At 40.5% G+C, this 17,375-nt stretch overlaps 1 protein-coding gene across 5 annotated transcripts; it reads right to left on the bottom strand.

Annotated features, from left to right (window-relative positions):
* Nucleotides 1-1,085: 1,085 nt before the first annotated feature.
* On the bottom strand, nucleotides 1,086-15,883 carry coro6 (coronin 6). 5 transcript variants are annotated; one of them, XM_046040540.1, is made up of 11 exons: nucleotides 15,495-15,883; nucleotides 12,056-12,255; nucleotides 8,397-8,519; nucleotides 4,958-5,087; nucleotides 4,607-4,812; nucleotides 3,664-3,783; nucleotides 3,436-3,540; nucleotides 3,103-3,248; nucleotides 2,408-2,465; nucleotides 1,827-2,054; nucleotides 1,086-1,683 (listed from the first exon to the last, which is right to left on the bottom strand). In XM_046040540.1, the coding sequence occupies exons 2-11, from the start codon at nucleotides 12,251-12,253 to the stop codon at nucleotides 1,669-1,671; spliced, it is 1,329 nt and encodes a 442-aa protein (XP_045896496.1). In that variant the 5' UTR covers nucleotides 12,254-12,255; nucleotides 15,495-15,883; the 3' UTR covers nucleotides 1,086-1,668. The 5 variants fall into 5 exon arrangements, with proteins under 5 accessions (XP_045896496.1, XP_045896492.1, XP_045896494.1 ...); XM_046040536.1 differs by having other exon boundaries at nucleotides 1,086-1,399; nucleotides 15,495-15,882; XM_046040538.1 differs by having other exon boundaries at nucleotides 1,086-1,565; nucleotides 15,495-15,881.
* Nucleotides 15,884-17,375: the final 1,492 nt, after the last annotated feature.

Raw genomic sequence — 17,375 nt, 5'->3', positions numbered from 1 at the left:
GCCTGGTTCCGGGTGAGGTTAGTCTCTGGACTAATATAAGGTTAATATTGTCATTGCGTAGAGTTCATTATCTCAACTTCACCGGAGATGGTGGGCTCTATGGTTAAAACCTCCCAACCAGCACTCAGAGTGGAAATAATAAGTGTTTAATGTAGCAGACCTTTCAAACCCCCTCCTCGTTTTGTGTTTTGGACCTCTAGTCGGCCTGTCTGCTTGACGGGTGATAACTCACCCCCCTTCTCTTAGAGAGACAAAGAGGGAGATGCTGCATTCTTCCTTTTGGCATGAAATAATTAAGTGTCCACTGGTTGGTTCACTACACAACTATTCAATAAATGTATTTCCTCCTGTTTATGAGCCAGCCTAAGTCCTAAAGTTGACCAGAGAAATCATGCACACGCAGATTAAGATACTAGAAGGCCAGCTCGTCACTGTGTAGCCTCTCACATGTGAAGGCACCCATCGATGGCATGTGATCATTTTTCAACAGGAAATTCACTTGTTGTAACAACAAATGGAAGAGGCAGGATTTTTTTTAAAAAACAAAACACTGTTTTATTGTTGTCATAATCTGTCTAATGTATAATCCTTTACAGAACACAAAACATTTTGGTTTTCACATTTTGCTACAAGTTTAACACATTTTCTCCTAGTTCCTTAATTATTATTTACATTTTGAGAAGTTTTCAGAGATTTATTTAAAGAAACTGGTCAGTGATCATATGATACAGAGGGCGAAGCAAACGTGTTGAGAAGTGTGCTTGCTTGATGTATATCTGTGGGGAGTATGTAGATGCAATTTACCAAAACCAAAGAATTGCATTCTAGTCTTTTTCTGATTTTTGCTACTTTTTGCATACTTGTGCTTTTCTGACAGTGGTATTAAAAAAGTGATAACAGCATTGACTTTCTACAGACCTTTAACTCAACTTGCACATGTACCTTTAACCTACTGCCCCCTCATTCCACATTTGCACCCTTCTCATTCTTTACAAATCACTGAAGGTGTGAGTATATTAAAATATTTTTGCTGTCGCATTAAAGGTACATTATGTTAAAACTGGAATGTGGAACAATTACACTGGTTATGGATGTAATTTGTGCAAATTTGTTGCACAATCAATTTTTATTTAACTTGTCCACATTAATATTATTCCACAATGGTACCTTTAATAAAGGGGCAACACTGATTGATCATTTAGGAGAGTGGTTCCTTGTCAATGCAAGGAAAATGTGTTTCTATAATAATACTGATTCTGACATTCTGACCAGTTCTTCAGTCAGTGCCGTTGGTGTACTGGGAAAGCTTATTCTCCAAGTCACAGATTCTCTTCTCCTGAGACAAAACGGTGGCCTTCAGATTCTGAATCTCCTCCAACAACCTCTCAAGCAACTGAGGCTGGACAGGAGAAGAGGGGAAAGAAGGACAAAAAGGACACGGAAGAAGAAAGGAAAAAAGACAGTGACAGGGAGGGAAAAATTAAGGATTAAGAAAAACAGAAAGAGGAAAAATAGGTCAAGGACAGTGAGCAACTAGAAAAAATAACCAAAACAAAGAAGGGGAGCTTTGGGGGAAAAAAGTTGTGGGCAGGTACAAATAGAGGAGAGATAAACAGAAACATGTTAAAAGGAGAGGCAGATGTTCGTAAGAGTAACGGTGTATTCAGTTTATGGGCTCCAAAGCTAAAGAAGAAGTTTTTTTCTATTGAAAATGTGCGACACAATGCTATATATCTAATGTAGTATAACAAACCAGTGGTCCACATACAGGATATACATTATGTGAACATGTAACAACAGGTAACATAATGCATGCCACAACTTACCGGCAGACTGTTGGTTTCCAAAGTGGACATGCTACGTCGGGTGGTGGGTCTGGAGTCCAGCAGGTTCTTTTTTGCCACTTTGAGCTCTCTGCTCTTGGGTGGCACATAGCCGCCCCTCATGGACACAAGAATTGGATCTTCGTTGCGGCCCTCCAGCCACTCTTCAGGCTCCATGGCGGGATCAGGCCCAGCTGTGTCCGGGTACAGGTCGTCCTGGAAGAGGTCCGACTGTGCAAAAGAGTTGTCGGGGTGAAAAACCGTGACATATTTTAGTTTTGTAACATGTGGTGCAAGGTGCAGCTCATTTTAATTGCTTCAACACATCATAATTTATAAACTCATCATATGTTTTGTAGGAAAATATTAATCAAAAACTAGTAACTAGAGCTTTTGGGGGGAAATGTAGCAGAGGGAAAACATTACCAACATTACATTATTAAGTATGAAGTAACATTAAATGGAAATACTGAAGTAAAGTAAAAGTACCTCAAAATTGTACTTATGCACAGTACTTGAGTAATGTACTCACTTACCTTCGACCACTGTGACAGTTAAAGGTTTGTAGGGTCAGTTGGACTTACTTTTCTGGGCACTGTCATTGTTATGGGCTCACACTTCTTGTCAAGGAGTTTGAATAATCTAAGAGGACAGGTGAAAAGAGGAGAGAAGACAGCCTAGTTGTGGTTTTCCACATCTGTGTATCAGCTTATACTTTATGTTCGTAAGCGTAACCTATAAGATGATCTCATGCACTCTGAGAGTTGCGTGATGGATAATTCATTACATATGGACATTTCTGACATAAATGCAGTGGATAAAGTAGTATACACACAGCTGCCAACCTGAAATTAAGTGAAGTATAAAGTATATAGTTAGATAAGTGAAGTTCTCTGTAAACTGTACACACAAAACAGCAATTACAAATATGTAGCCTTGTGGTGGATACACAATTAATGGATCATATTTTCACTGATGGACACTGCAATAACTAGTACGTATTTGTAAATGCTATTAAACTGAACTCTGGAGGGTGATATACTGACAAATTCATTAAACCAGTGGGATACCTGATGGTCAGAGCTAAACCACACCATCAAGCTTGTTGCATGTAACATCTCCTGATGTTATTGAATCACTTGTCAGTTAAAGCATCATTACCAAAATTAGATTTGAGTTCCATGGCCACCTTTAAGCGACATCTGTAGAATTTACATCCCATTAAACAATGCTATAAAGCGGTGATCTATGCTCATTTATTGCATAAGCAGTATCTTACCTAGCAATCTCACATTTGCTGACGTCCACACCTCTCTTGGGCATGAAGCCCATCCCTCTCTGGGGCTCCTTACTGCTGAAGGTATTGAGGTAGTGGACGTACGGCGGCTCGTCTGTGATCTCAAAGTAACGGATACTGCTGTCCCCCTACACACACACACACACACGCACACAAATACAGGAAACACATTACACATATTAAACATGTCAAAGATAAACATGACATTGTCATTAATAAGGATGGAAATACAATGGATCTGCACATATTTATGTACATATTAAATAGCATATTTACAAACATGATTTGAATCATTAAACCTAAATGTCTCTGTACCTTTCCACAGAGGTAGACCATGTTTGCATCTGCATCATAATATGGTAACAACACTCCATTGCTTGTGTCCAACTCCAACAGTGCAATAGGTTCCTCAAAGTTTGTCTGTGGGGAGTAAAAACAATGAAGGAGGCCAACAATTTGTTGTGTACACGTATATAAGTGCATGTATATTCCTGCACATTTTTTAAATGCATGAACAGCATGTGATATTTGAATTGCTCTTACCGGGTCCCAGAGTCCGAGCTCTCTCTGGCTCATCCTGGTGAATCCTGTGGTGAAGATGTTTCCGTCTCTGGTGAAGATGGCTCTCATTGGCCGGATCCCCTCGTGTGGAGCCAGACGTTCCTGTTGGTCAGCGGAGGGACAGACATTACTACAAGAGTTCATTTTTTTATTCTCTTTTTAAACTTTTTTAGGTGTCTGGGGATTCATTTCAACTCAGCTGATCGCATAGAGTTATTTGTTTAGGCTTATGGGGAAAATAAGTGTTGTCAAAGGTCTAGTGATCCATTCAAAACCTCAAGTTACTTCTTCCCAGCTAAGAAATAATCCAGCAAATCACCCCTTGTAAAGCGGCGTTAGTGAACTTCAGAAGTAAGCCTACTGGTAAACTTACTTTGTTACAGTTACAGAGCCAGACTAGCTGTTTACCCCAGTCTTTTTGCTAAGCTAATCAGAATCAAAAATCAGAATGAGCTTTATTGCAAAGTAGCATTTTACAGGTACGAGGAACTTTCTATGGTGATAAGGTGCTAGACATAAACAATAAGTTGACATAAATAGATTTAAAAAAATATAAATGTGGAATTAACAGATGCAAATTATAAATGAATTATCAAAGTATGTGTAAAAGAAAAACTAAACAGAGCGGCAGTTATTTACGTGTGTAAGCATGTAGCTAAACTAACTGGCTGCTGGATGTAGCCATACATTTTACGGGGTGTGGAATCAATCTTCTAAACTAACTCTGCTTCAGAAAATTGAAAAGAGAAAAGAGTATTTCCCAAAATATCAACCCTTACTTTAATGGGTCCTTTCCAGGATCAGCAGAAATACTTTTATTCTTCTGGCCTTATAATATACTCTTTTGTTAAAGCAGTTCAGATAGTGGTATTAGAATGAATTTTACTGTGAAGCATATATTTAGTAGTATTTTCTACTCACTCACCGCAACCACCTCCCTCTTGCGGGGGTCGCAGACACGCAGACGACGGTCCTTACAGGTGGTGCAAAACAAGCTGCCGTTACGGTTCCAGCTGATACTGTAGATTAGGTCTGGGTGGTCGTCCATGGAGATGAGGGGCTCGCCTGTCCCCACGTTCCAGATAATAATCAGGTTATCACTGCCTGAGGTCAGAGGAAAAAAATGGACATCTGAATGTTATGTAAGAAGAGGAAGGGGGAGAATCCCTCATTTGTTTCTTTTAATCACACTCACCAGTCACATGAAGTCAAAAGATTATAAGTTTTTGAAGGAAACTGGGATGTGTGTGTGTGTGTGTGTGTGTGTGTGTCCTACCCGCAGTGAGGAGTATGTTGCGTGCGGTGGGATGCCAGCTGACGATGCCAACACGTTTGGAGTGTCCCTCCAGGACCACAATAGGATCGGAGAGGGGGCGGGTCAGTGAGTGATCTGGAATCTGCCACACCTGGAGAGGAGTGATGAAGAAAAATTAAAGCATTGATCTTGATGATGTTGCACGAGAAGTGTTATCTGTTCAGTAATTAGTGTATTAGAAATTACTGTAAATTGGTAGTCTACTTGAAGTATATGCCAATCCATTTAATGCTCCTGGTGACAAGTAGGACTGCCATGTTTTTTTGAGACACCTCTAATAGATTTGTTGAGGTGTTTGTGACTGAAAGGCAAATCAACTTGTTTGAATTGCCTTTCAGTCATTTCATTTCATTTCATTTTCACACTTTAAAAAGACACCATGTGTAAATTCTGTGTAACTGCAGAATGCAAACCACTGCTCTGGTTGTTTAAACCTCCAAAATAACCAGAAACAATACCGAGAACATGACTTTAGTGTCCTGACAACAGGGTTAGCATGTCACAGTACTTCCTTATAAAACAGCATACAGGCAAGTCATGACATGAGCATGTGACCTGAACAGGTGCAACTTTATGCACTATGTTGTGCTTTTATGAATTCCTTCCTTCCTTCACAGGAGGGTGCCACAAAAACATTAATGACAAAACTGGTCCAGAAAAACACATTTCTCAATTTCTCACTTATAGCTTGTTGAAATGTGGGCTTTTAGTAGGTGATTAGTCGATCCACATAAGACACACACAGCTCTGGCCCTGTTGCTCCCCAGTATCTCTCTCTCTCACACACACACACACACACACTAATGAGCCTTTTCAGATGACACAATGATCTCTCTGAACTGATGAGACTGACATCACAGTTATGGTCTTTCTGCTTCACAGCAGCACCACTGCCAAGACTGGACAGCTGCAACTGTCTGTCCATGTGTGGGACATAAACAAAGCATACATACACAAATACTCACACACACATACACACAAAGGGAAACCCACTGCATTCAAAACAGCCTCCCAGCAGCTGTTGCCATAGGAGAAGCAGCGTTTCAAATCAATAGATAGCACAAAGATTCCTGCGATGTTGTTGTGAACAAGTGGGAGCAAATCTGTCCTCGGTGACAACTGTGGACGCACAGATACATGCTGAGTCAAGAGGCATGTTGTCATAATACAAATTTATATTTGACACATGCTGACATACTTAACATAATGCACATTTGTGTGCACACACACAAAGCAAAGTAACTTAAGCAGTATATACTTTTTAAACCAAAGTAACAATATTTATTTGTCTATTAAGCTAAAAGGGTTTAAGTAACTGGACCATAATATTTTAATATCAAGTTATAGAGTTACTGAAGAGAATCTGAAATGTCACAATTATGTGAAGAATGTGTCAGTGGAGCAGCTCATTGCTCAGTTACATCCCAGACACTAAACCTGGTTCTCATTTCCTGCTTTTAGAGAGCTTTTGATCATGTAGTAATAAGCTCTGCTGTCATGGGACGATTTCTCCAATAATATAATTTACTTTTAAACTTTGAAGATTATGGAGTAAAATCATGTGTTTACAATGTTTATAGGCTAATAGCAAGATGGGAAAAAAATATTGTATAAAAACTGGAAATTAAAAGGGGATAAGTCCTAGATGCCTTAAAGCTAGTTCACACTGCACGATTTTTAGCCCGATTTGCTTGCTCGGTGACCGTCAGACTGTGATGGGAGTAAATCAGTGGCTGATTGACATGTGTAGGATATGTGTGAACTACTCAAGGACGCATCAAAAGGGGTCCCCCACACATACACTGCCACATCGCCTACGTCTGCCAGATATCTAGCATGCCAAATAGCCTATCTGGAGAAATCAGCTGACTCGACATCCACATCCAGCCAATGAGAGCAGGCAGCTACTTTTTCCGCGCAAACCCCTTTTTACTCACCTTCAGCCCTTTCTGTAGCTCAGACAATCCCTGCTACCTGCCAGTGTTAATCCATCCTTTCACCCAGATTCTTTGTCTTTATAATTTCTATGTTTATAATAACAAACAACAGCTGTTTCGTGCGTCGTGTCATTTCCCCTTTCACGTGTGTTTTCTTGACAAAATGTGGTTTGGAGACCATGCGACAGATGCCACAGCTCTGTCAGCTCGTGTCGTGTGTGACCCCCTGTCACCGATCAGTCACGTAGTGTGAACGACTTAAAGACTCCAGTTACAAGACGGCAAGTTCTGTAGTGTGAACAGCACGGCCATCGGCCAACAATGACAGTCGTGTAGTTTGCACAAGCCTTAAGGGGGTTTTACAGTAAATTAACTTTAGTGTCACAAAGTATAGTACATCAGTATATTTTCATATTGTGACGCACATCCTGATGTTTGTAAGCAAACATCAGGATGTGCGTCACAATTGCACCCGCTTACATTACAGAACTCCTGTTCCCTTATCACATTATGAGAGAACTGAGATCTTCATCCCATTGTCTGACTCTCCCCCACTATTGAGATTTTCAAGAGTCATCTTAAAACACACTTTTACTCACGAGCCTTTAACCATGCCTAACTTTACCACTTCAGGAATTTCCCCTGAAGTCTCAATTATTATTCTACTACAACTCTCATCACTAGATCACTTGTGTGTTGTCTGTACAGTGCTATATAAATAAAGTTGAGTTGAGTTGATTTGAGAGTGAACTATCTCTTTTCATCTCCTGCAGTCATGGCTTTACAGTGACCCCTGCTGACTGAACTCAGTCATGAGCTTCAGGGCCACATACCTGCACTGTATCCCAACCAGGCCTACAAAAACTGCTAGAGCTTCTGTTCAGTCCAAAATTCAATATTGACATTAATATATGTTTATGTTTACAACTCTTACCTATTCTGCACTGTGTGTATGTATTAGGATTTTAAATATACACTTTCCTCCCATCCCATTTCCCATATTTAAATTCAAACTAAACTGTCAGAGCTAACTTTTAATTATGCGCTGTCCAAGTTGAAGGCTCTGTGGAAAAGAAGATGTGGAGTTCACAACACAGCTTGTAAGTTGACATGATTTTAACAGGATTTGCAGCTGTGTTACAATGAGGAGGCTGGTCGCAGACAGAGAATAGAGTCTGACTAACTTGTCATGGCCAAAATACGATGAGTAGACTGATGAGAGATATAGAGGGGGCGGAACAGGTGGGTGGACAGTCAGACAGGTAGACAGTAGACACACTGGTGCATTGACTGATTCACTTCACTTATTTACGGGCAGGTAGACATGACAATCTCAGGTCGAAATGACCTCCATCACTGTTATCTGAGTCACCAAACAACAAACTCTTCTACATGCATTTGCAACTTCTCTCTCCCACTCAGAAGTAGTTTTGTTTTCCTACACACACATACACACGCATTACCATCGCAGTACAGTCCTCCGAGCAGCTGGCCAGAACGTTATCGTCATGAGGGCACCAGTCAATATCAAGAACAGGTCCAGAGTGGCCGATCACCAGAGGGTAGTTCTTATCCACACGGCCTGACTGTAACACAGAGCAGCAGTGACATGGTGGACTGAGTTCGGACATAAAATAGGTGATTAATAAAACAGTAGTAGGCGTTGATTTTCAGGTCAACAAACATCAGAAAATAGTTAAAATCAGGCTCCAATGAAAGGTTATGGATACATTCAAAGTTACATGAAACCGTTGTTTCAACAGGATTTCAGTTACTTTTTTTCAATGTGAAACAGGTACGAACTAATTCAGATTGAAAGTTTCTTCTTGACTTTGGAAATTATGAAACATTCTTACCCTAAGGTCCATTTAGTAGCAGATCCCCAGCTTTTGATCGTATCCCACAGCTTCCTCTGCAGACGGAGTTTGCTTAGTTGTCATGGAATTGTAGATGTAAAAATTTCCCTTTTTTGAGTATTTCAAAGACTGCTCTTTCAACTACTACTTCCATGATAAAGAATAACTTTCAATTTAAAATTTTAAGCAACATGGAGAAATCCTTAAACAGCTCAGAAAAATGGAAATTTTAACATCTACAATCCCATAACCACTGGGCAAACCCCATCTGCTGATGAAGATCATGTGATATGATCAAAAAATGGACCTTGCTGTGAGATTGCTGGTCCAAACTACATGCTGAAATAGAGTAATTGAAATGCTGTCGAAACAACCATTGATTTGTCCTGATGGTAGGTCATGAGGCAAAAAATTGCTGTTTGGCCCCTATTGTCCCCTGACCTGTTGCCCTCATTGAGTTTGTACCATTTTGTCTCCTATTCCTACTAATACAGTGCACATAGCAGACTATACAGTCCACTCCATGAGAGAAACTTCTGCCCTATTTTTGGGGCCCTGGAGCCAGTGTTATTAGTCTGACTTTGAGGAAATTTACGTGAAGAGTTTTGTCTGAATGTATCTCTGGTTTAAAAAAGACCGAATGTAAACCTTCAAAATACAACTAAAACCTTAAAGAAAGAAGCATGCAGCTTAAAGGGACTTCAAGGAAAAAGACATTTTTAGATGATCCAAACTAAAATCATAATGTTACTTCCAGGTTATTTCGTGTCTCCCTGTTCCTATCGTGTGAACATGTGTATCAGCTTTTGAGATATCACTCCCTGCGCACACATACAACAGACACCCCAAGTGAAGTGTATTTATAGCTAACGGACGAGGCGTTGAAAGGGGAGTTTTTCTTGTGGCCCGTTGGGGACCCAGAGGGGGAGATGGAGGATGGAGAGCGCGTCGGTGTGTATTAATAGCAAACCTGTTCACCATGACTCCAGTATATAATCACATCCATTTTCCCTGTGTCTCCAAAAAACTGAGTATGGTTCTTGCCCGTTGACACTAATAATTAGCACTGCTGATGATTCTTAGCAGTGATGACTTTGTTTCTAAATTGCTCATCTCAAAAAAAGTCCATCACAAAAAGAGTTTAAAATGCGCAATCTATTTTACTTAGTTAGGATCGCTGGAGTAGCATATCCTAATATGATAATGTATTGAAATATTATCTCCCACCACATCTAAATATTGACACAAGTTTAATTCGGTCTTTCTAATGTCCATCATTTATTTTAAGGCAATGTTGTTATGATCACGAGGCCCCACACCCCACTAAAGCATCGCAGCTTTAAATGTCTGATCTGTCTCGACCTGTTGCTTTTACTGTCGCTGCAATGTCATCATCCTTCCCAAGGCTTCCCCAACATGACAGCTAGATGCAATATTATATTCTCCGGTTTTAGAAGGAAAAACATACTAAATCAAGTTAAAGGTTAAGCTATTGTAACCAACACGCTGCCGATACCATGACTTGGCACTGATCAGCCTTGAAAAGGTTTTGAAAACAGTTTGTTTTTAGTCTTAATATGAATTACATTTACCTTATAAGTCCAAATGAGACACGAGTTTTTCTTTGTATTTCAAACACCGAGAGTCACATGCATTGTTTGACCTCAGTGGAGAACTGTCTGCCAAGAGCTTTGGAAGTCTTTTTCTTCACCCTCCCCATTATGCAGCCTGCTGATTGTATCATGTAACATGATCATCTGGTTATATTACTTATAGCTAATGCTTATAGCCATCTGAAACTGTGGCCACGCTGCTTTTAGTATTCAACATGGAATTGCCTTTAGTGACCTTGATGAGCTGAACAAAAAAGTCAGGTGATGAACTATGAGATATAAAAAGGTTACAGGCTGTTCCTTTGGGGGAAAAAAAAAACAACTCTTTACTTCTCTTTCTTTTCTTCCTCTTTCCCCGTAAAGTTCCCTCTATTCTTTCTTCTCATTTCCCCTGACTCTTGTATGAGAAAAACACCCTGCTGCAACAGTTGGTGACAGCATGGGACATGGGCAGATGCAGGGAGCTGATTGACAGGGATATAGTTTATAGTCAGCATGCCGACAAACCCGTAATAAAAACTCAACTTGAATATCTGTGTGCAGCATGCAAAAATCAACATGTTCAACACAGAAATCCCTCGCAAGGAAGGAACGGCTCATATACTCAAATTAAGGAATGAACCAAAGTCGATAGGATTTATTCTATTCAGGACCATGAACATCTGTATAAATGACATGCCATCCATGGAGCCATGCCACTAGTGTGGCTAAAAATGTATAATCTTGCCCAGAACAAAGCGTATTATTCTCGCTGTTTAATCACCTAAAAGGAAAAATAGGCACATGTATGTCAGTGTTGACAAGGATACATTTTAAAGTGTTTTGTATTACTTGGATATTCAGCCATATTTATTCAAGCCAGAGAAGAGAGAGAGGCGGAGAGAGGCTGCACGGTGGTCCAGTGGATAGCACTGTGGCCTCAAACCCTGGTCTAGGCTCTGGTGTCCCCCACCATCAAAACATACTAGGTTCTTCAGTCGGTGCCATTAACCAGACACTGATATAAAAAAATCTGGAATTGGTCCCCAGGTGCTGCACAGCGGCTGCTCCCTTGAGGGATGGGTTAAATGCAGAGAATGAATTTCGCAACATGTATGTGTTTGTGACAACTAAAGTACCTTTGACCTTTGAGAGGCCGAGGCTGCCACTCCAATCGCAGCTGTGAATAGGCTATATGGCCCCTCCAGAACCTGAACCGCCAAGGCCAAACATCAACTGGTGGTGCCTTTACTCAAACTGACCCCTGATGCAAACAAAAACTGAATGATTCTGCTATTAATTTCATTGTGGGCACTTATTAACAACACTGACTAGACAGTAACTTAAAAAACGTGTCAACTTTCCCTTTGAGGTTAAGTTGGCACCAGACGGAAACAAGAGAAGAAAAAAGAGGGAAAAAGCGCTATAGAAAAGTACAGAAATCCAGGCAAAGGCAGACTTGACCTGCATATTAATTATAAAGAGCACATACACTACCAATTCAATCATGTAGAAAACTAAAACATGTTAGGTGTTTAATGCAGAGTTTATAAATTTTTTGCAGCTTTGGGATCATCATTTTCAGAGGCAGACAGATTTACACGAACTCAAAGACATTCTGTTCGGTTTCCACCCTCTGCGGCCCAGGAATGTTTCCCCTTTGACCTTACTGACCTTAGAGAGGGGCAGGACCAGGAACGAACCTCCACCGCTGGATTCAACGATGACCGCCAGGAACTTTGGGTTGACGGCGCAGAAGGAGCTGTCCCACGTCACCTTGGAGACACGGATGTCATCGTAGGCCTGCTCAGCCTTGACCGTCTGGCCAAAGACGTGGCGAAACTTACTCTGCCGCACAATGCTGCGACTCATGGCTGAGGAGAGTGGAGGAATGTAGGGTGGATGTAGAGATGAAGAAACAAAGGATAGAAGAGGATGTACGGAGCGTAATGGGGAAGTAAGAAAATAGTGTGAAGGAGGAAGGAGAGAAAGAGGGGGATAAAAAAGGGGATATAGAGATGTCAGAAGAGGGTTAAACAAAGAAATTTAGATAAAGAAGTAAGATTTGGAAAAAATAGCATAATCATCCAGAAAACAAAATGTGTCATGATCAGATAATTATATGAACAGCTACATACTGTATATTCATTTTGGAGGTCATTTTCTTTGTAAGTCTCAATCTGGAACAAGACTTCTAGCAAAATAAATCAGATTTCATCCCTACAGTGAAGGAACCATGCCAAGGCTGTATGAGACCACCACAGAAGAGCTTGTCATCACAATATTGCACTCTGCAATCTGCGATGTACTTGCTTTATATCACCTACAACAGTATCCGTCAGTCATCTTCTTTGACTATTGAGACAGGCTGCTTAAAATGTTTTCTTGCTGAACAGTTACTATCATTGAATATGTTGTTTTGAGGAGCATTATGCTTTTTTTCCCCCAAGATGACTCAGTATCTCTATGGTGCTTTCAAGCATTTTATTTTGAAAGTTAACAGGGCAGTTCACTCACCTTTGGTATTTATTTTTTTCAGACTTACAGTCACATTAAGTAGATAAAGGATTCTGCTTATGTCATGCTAGCAAGCAGTGAATTTCATTTTTTATTTTCTTCTTCACTCAGAATCAGGCAGCTGACTGATACAGGCCCACTGAGCATTCGAGATTCAAAAAGTGTATTGTCATATGCACAGTAAAAACCACAACAGCTTAAACCATACAACAGAAAAATTACTTTGAAGTCTCCTTTAATATATATATATATATACACACATCTAAATATATAAAAACATTCAAAACAATAAATACATTAAACAACAATATACAGTATACAGACTACAAAATAAAGTAAGGTGCAGCAGAGTAGGCTAAGTAGAAACAAAACCTGAGATCAAAAAAAGGTGGACACTTTATATCCATCTATACATTTTAAAGGCAATGAAAAACTTTTCTTCTCAATCAGCTTCTTACTATGAGTAGTGGGATCCTGTTCAGTTAGAAAAATGTGATGTCACATACTTCCATGCACCAATCAAAGCTGAGACTCATTTGAATTTGGATCTGATGACTGTTGACTGTCATTACTGTCACTATCAATCAAATTTGACCCACACAGTCCTGGTGACGCAGATTAGCTGAGTTTGAGTGTTAACTTTTCATAAATAATACCTAAAGAGGTTTTTTTTTTTACTTACTTATTTAGTTATGAATATGTGATATTTCAGCTTTGAGTTTAAGCCAGGTTTTCAGGGGCTTTATATAACCATCTGCTTTTCTCTGATTAATGAACTCTGCAATGTGTTTTTAGGCTGTTTGTTGAGTGACAACTTGCTGATCTGTGGCTGTCCCAGGCCCCAGGCCAGAGGAACAGTAATCCTCCAAAACACAGGAGATATTGTATAACAGGGCCTGCCATCATTGCAGATATTTATAGTTAATTGTGCATCCAAACACTATGTGACGGTCAAACATCAAAGGCCAACACTAAGACACAAATAACAAATAAAAGGCCAGGAGAGAACTTAAGAGACAGTTACAATGTGAAGCTAGCAATACATAGCACAGCAGTTACATTCAATCACACCCACGTGATACAATCCCCATGAGAATATGTAGTCTAAAATGTATCTAACATACACTCCCTGACTGCACTGGCTTACATTAGGCTAAAACTAAAAACCTAAATCTAGAAGTAGGCCTGTGTGAGTCCCTGAAGACTTCTACTAAATGCAGCAGAGTTCTTCCTCTTGCTTAATGGATGATCGTAAACTGTCTGGCTCTTCACAATTAAAATAAAACCACAAAGAGCACCAACTGAGGCCAGGGTCCGCTTCTCCACTAGTCAGGCCTGTGACAAAGTGAACATAAAGTGACCCAAATTGAGGCTTTAAGTGATGATGTCTGACTTTCACACTAGAATATTCTACATTTAGTCCCAAACTGGACTTAAAGACTGTGGGATACATGACTCAACCAGACTGATGAGAGGACGGAAGCTCTCGCTTCTTTCCTGGAAGGATTTACATTCCAGTGACCATTTCAGGAGGGCCAGCTGTGTGGCATTTCAGGGCAAACACAATATCACACATACTTGTGTATATTCTTTTATTGATACTGTGTCAGAGACATGTTGATAGCAAACAGTGGGGTTTTTTTCACCTGGCTCTCAAGATAAATTGCAAATCTACAAAGGAAGAAGAGCAAGAAACTCTCCTGCTGCCTGCTGTTCCACAGTGAGAATCCAAACTACCCTTGTCTTAATCTTATCTTCACTCTTCTCAGGAATTTTAACAAAAACAAACAAATTACTTAGGCTAGTTATTATGCATGCCTTTTCATCTGATTTGAACAAGAAATTAAAATAAAATGAATGAATGAAATAAACATAGCTTAAAGTTGATTCTTGACTATTTTGCAAAAGCTTCCACTCTCTCCAAACTGGCTGCCTAATCTAAAAATGTGTAGCCTATGCTTATGGAAACTGGTGGCAGAAATATGTGATGTGATTTAACGTCAGTTGAGTTAAACGACATGCTCCTTTAACTCTGCCTCAGGTTAATAAGCCCTCCCCTGCCGCGCACGGCACGGCTCTGGACAGTCGAGACAGAGCGAAAGAATGACACTGCCACTTTCCTAATATAGACATGACAAACTGCACTGTCCCACCCGGGGCCGGCCGCTCCTCCCACCCGCCAGCCTGATCCTAAATAGTCCCAGAATGAAGGTGACGCACTCTGTGGCGCTGTATTGTTAATGAACGCACCGTAAATTTAAAACAACAATCATTGCGCACAGCCTATACAAACACACATAAACTGGAACATAGGCTGTCAGGGGCCCGGGAGGTGTGAGTGACGGGGGGAGGGGGTTAGCAATGTACAACGTGCTCCTCCAAGTAGCCCACAGCTGCCATGCACGACTGAAGAACTGCTCCGTCCACAGGGGGGTAAAGTGCACAATCACACTGTCCCGTCTTTTCTCAGGATTTCCAAAAGGTGGGGACGCACTCGATCCTCTCCAGCAGTGCAGTAAAGACGCTGACGCACCTCTCACCCCACTGCAGCACTGACACACACATATTAGGAAAGACAGTCCACAAGAAAGCTCACCTCAGGTTTTGGGGAGACCCCTATTCCCTGGACAACTCTCACGGTTTCTCTTGTATCCTCCTCCTCCTTTGTCTTCTGCTGCTGCTGTTCTTATTCCTTTGAAGGATTTTGCCTGAGATCCGGTTTCCTGGAGTCGGAGCGGACTTGCTGAAGACACGCACTGGACAACTGCGTGACGCTCCTCGGCAGGGAAAGAGAGAGGGAGAGTACCGGGGCAGAGCAGGGAGAGAGGAGGGTGTGGGTGGGTGCCGTCTATTTTGGAACAGGCTCAGTACAGGGAAACGTGACGCGCGCCGGTTACAGGGGGCCAGTGTTACAATTGGTGGCCTCTGTAGACGAATTGTGATTTAAAGAACAGTAATGGAAGATTAAAACACACACACACACACACACACACACACACACACACACACACACACACACACACACACACACACACAGGTGATCTGATAGGGTTTGCAGAGAGCAGGATAGCAATAAAAATGTGCACATCACATATGAGTTAAAACAACAACAAAAAAGTTTCCAAACTGTTGAATTTGTGGTTATATGGTGTTTTCAAAACTCTTGACACACTTCTCAGTACCAACATGCAGGTCAGCACAATAATTAATGTCACATCCAATTTGCAAAATGCTCTTATACAACCAAAACACTTCTCACATGTCAGGATCTGAACACTGAACAGGAACACGAAAATCTTGTCATTCAAAATGACCTAAACAACACAAACAACTCCAGTGGTTCTCAAGGACCCCTGGGGGTCCTTCAGAAGGTTCCAGGGCTCCCCAGCAAAAAGGGGAATAATTTATTTTCACTATAATTCAATCCATAAGTATCACAGTGACTGAACGTACAACTGTTTTAGTCATGAGTTTCATACACTTTAAAACATCTTAAAGTCCTATCAGAGGCGCTATCCTGGGACAAAATCTGAATCTGATTTGTGTCAGTTTAGGGGTCCTTGATGTGAAAATGTTTGAGAGTCACTATTTTACTCAACCAGGGAAAGAATCTTGTACATGCTTCATACAACCCTGGCAATCATACATGATGGTCATGCACTCCAAATCCTTGAGATAAATAATAGGTATGGGGTTGTTTTTTTTGTTTGTTTTTTTACAGATGTAGCAGAATGCACCAAATTGTTGCCTAATTTGAATAATTGTGTATATGTCAGTTTTGAAAATAGTAGGTAAACTTGTGAAAAATGGTGGCTGAGTTTGAGTGAGAAAATAGTTCCCCAATTTTCAAAGATGTGGTCACTGTATGCATCAAAGCAATGAAAAGTGATCCATAGTTTAGTCTGCATTGACTGCGGTTGACCTGACTGTGGGAAACGGGAACTCAGTATAGAGAAATGTGTTTAACTGGGAAAAAAGTAAAAGATGGAATACTGCATGTTCACCTGCTCCCAGTACAGTTAAGATAAGATTAAAGGTATTTCTAGCAATCTTCTTAGAGCTGACAGCATATTTCTTGTTAAATGCTTTAGAGTACATTAAACATACTTTACAAGTATAACGTTTACCCTAAATTAAACCTCTACCAACTCCAAATGTGAAAAACAGCCTTTAAATGGATGGAATTGTCTTAAACATATGTTCACCGTTTTGATAAGTTTCATAGAAATCTGAAACATCAACAATAAGCACTATAAAAAATGTCAGCAAGTAGCCACTAAGTAATCACAATGGACTAGCTCCCACTACAGAATATACAATCTTGAGGACATGATAAACAAATCTCGGTATTGTGTATGTCTTTCCTCTTGCCTGTACTGATGGATTGTGGTGAACCTCATTTTGCCTCCATTAATACTCAGCAAAAATAAAGATTAAAGCCAGCTAGAGCGATCAGGAAATGAAGGACAGTTTAGCT

This window comes from Micropterus dolomieu, linkage group LG23, assembly GCF_021292245.1.
Source record: "Micropterus dolomieu isolate WLL.071019.BEF.003 ecotype Adirondacks linkage group LG23, ASM2129224v1, whole genome shotgun sequence".
NCBI lineage: Eukaryota > Metazoa > Chordata > Actinopteri > Centrarchiformes > Centrarchidae > Micropterus > Micropterus dolomieu.
This window is presented reverse-complemented; position numbering and strand designations above follow the sequence as displayed.

Excerpts from the sequence above, each read along its gene's own strand:
- coro6 (XM_046040536.1), bottom strand. The coding sequence starts at position 12,253 with ATGAGTCGCAGCATTGTGCGGCAGAGTAAGTTTCGCCACGTCTTTGGC. Across the intron at positions 5,088-8,396 it reads CGGAGGACTGTACTGCGATG|GTGTGGCAGATTCCAGATCA; the intron begins GTAATGCGTGTG and ends ACTCCTCTCCAG. Across the intron at positions 4,813-4,957 it reads CAACATACTCCTCACTGCGG|ATGTCCATTTTTTTCCTCTG; the intron begins GTAGGACACACA and ends CATAACATTCAG.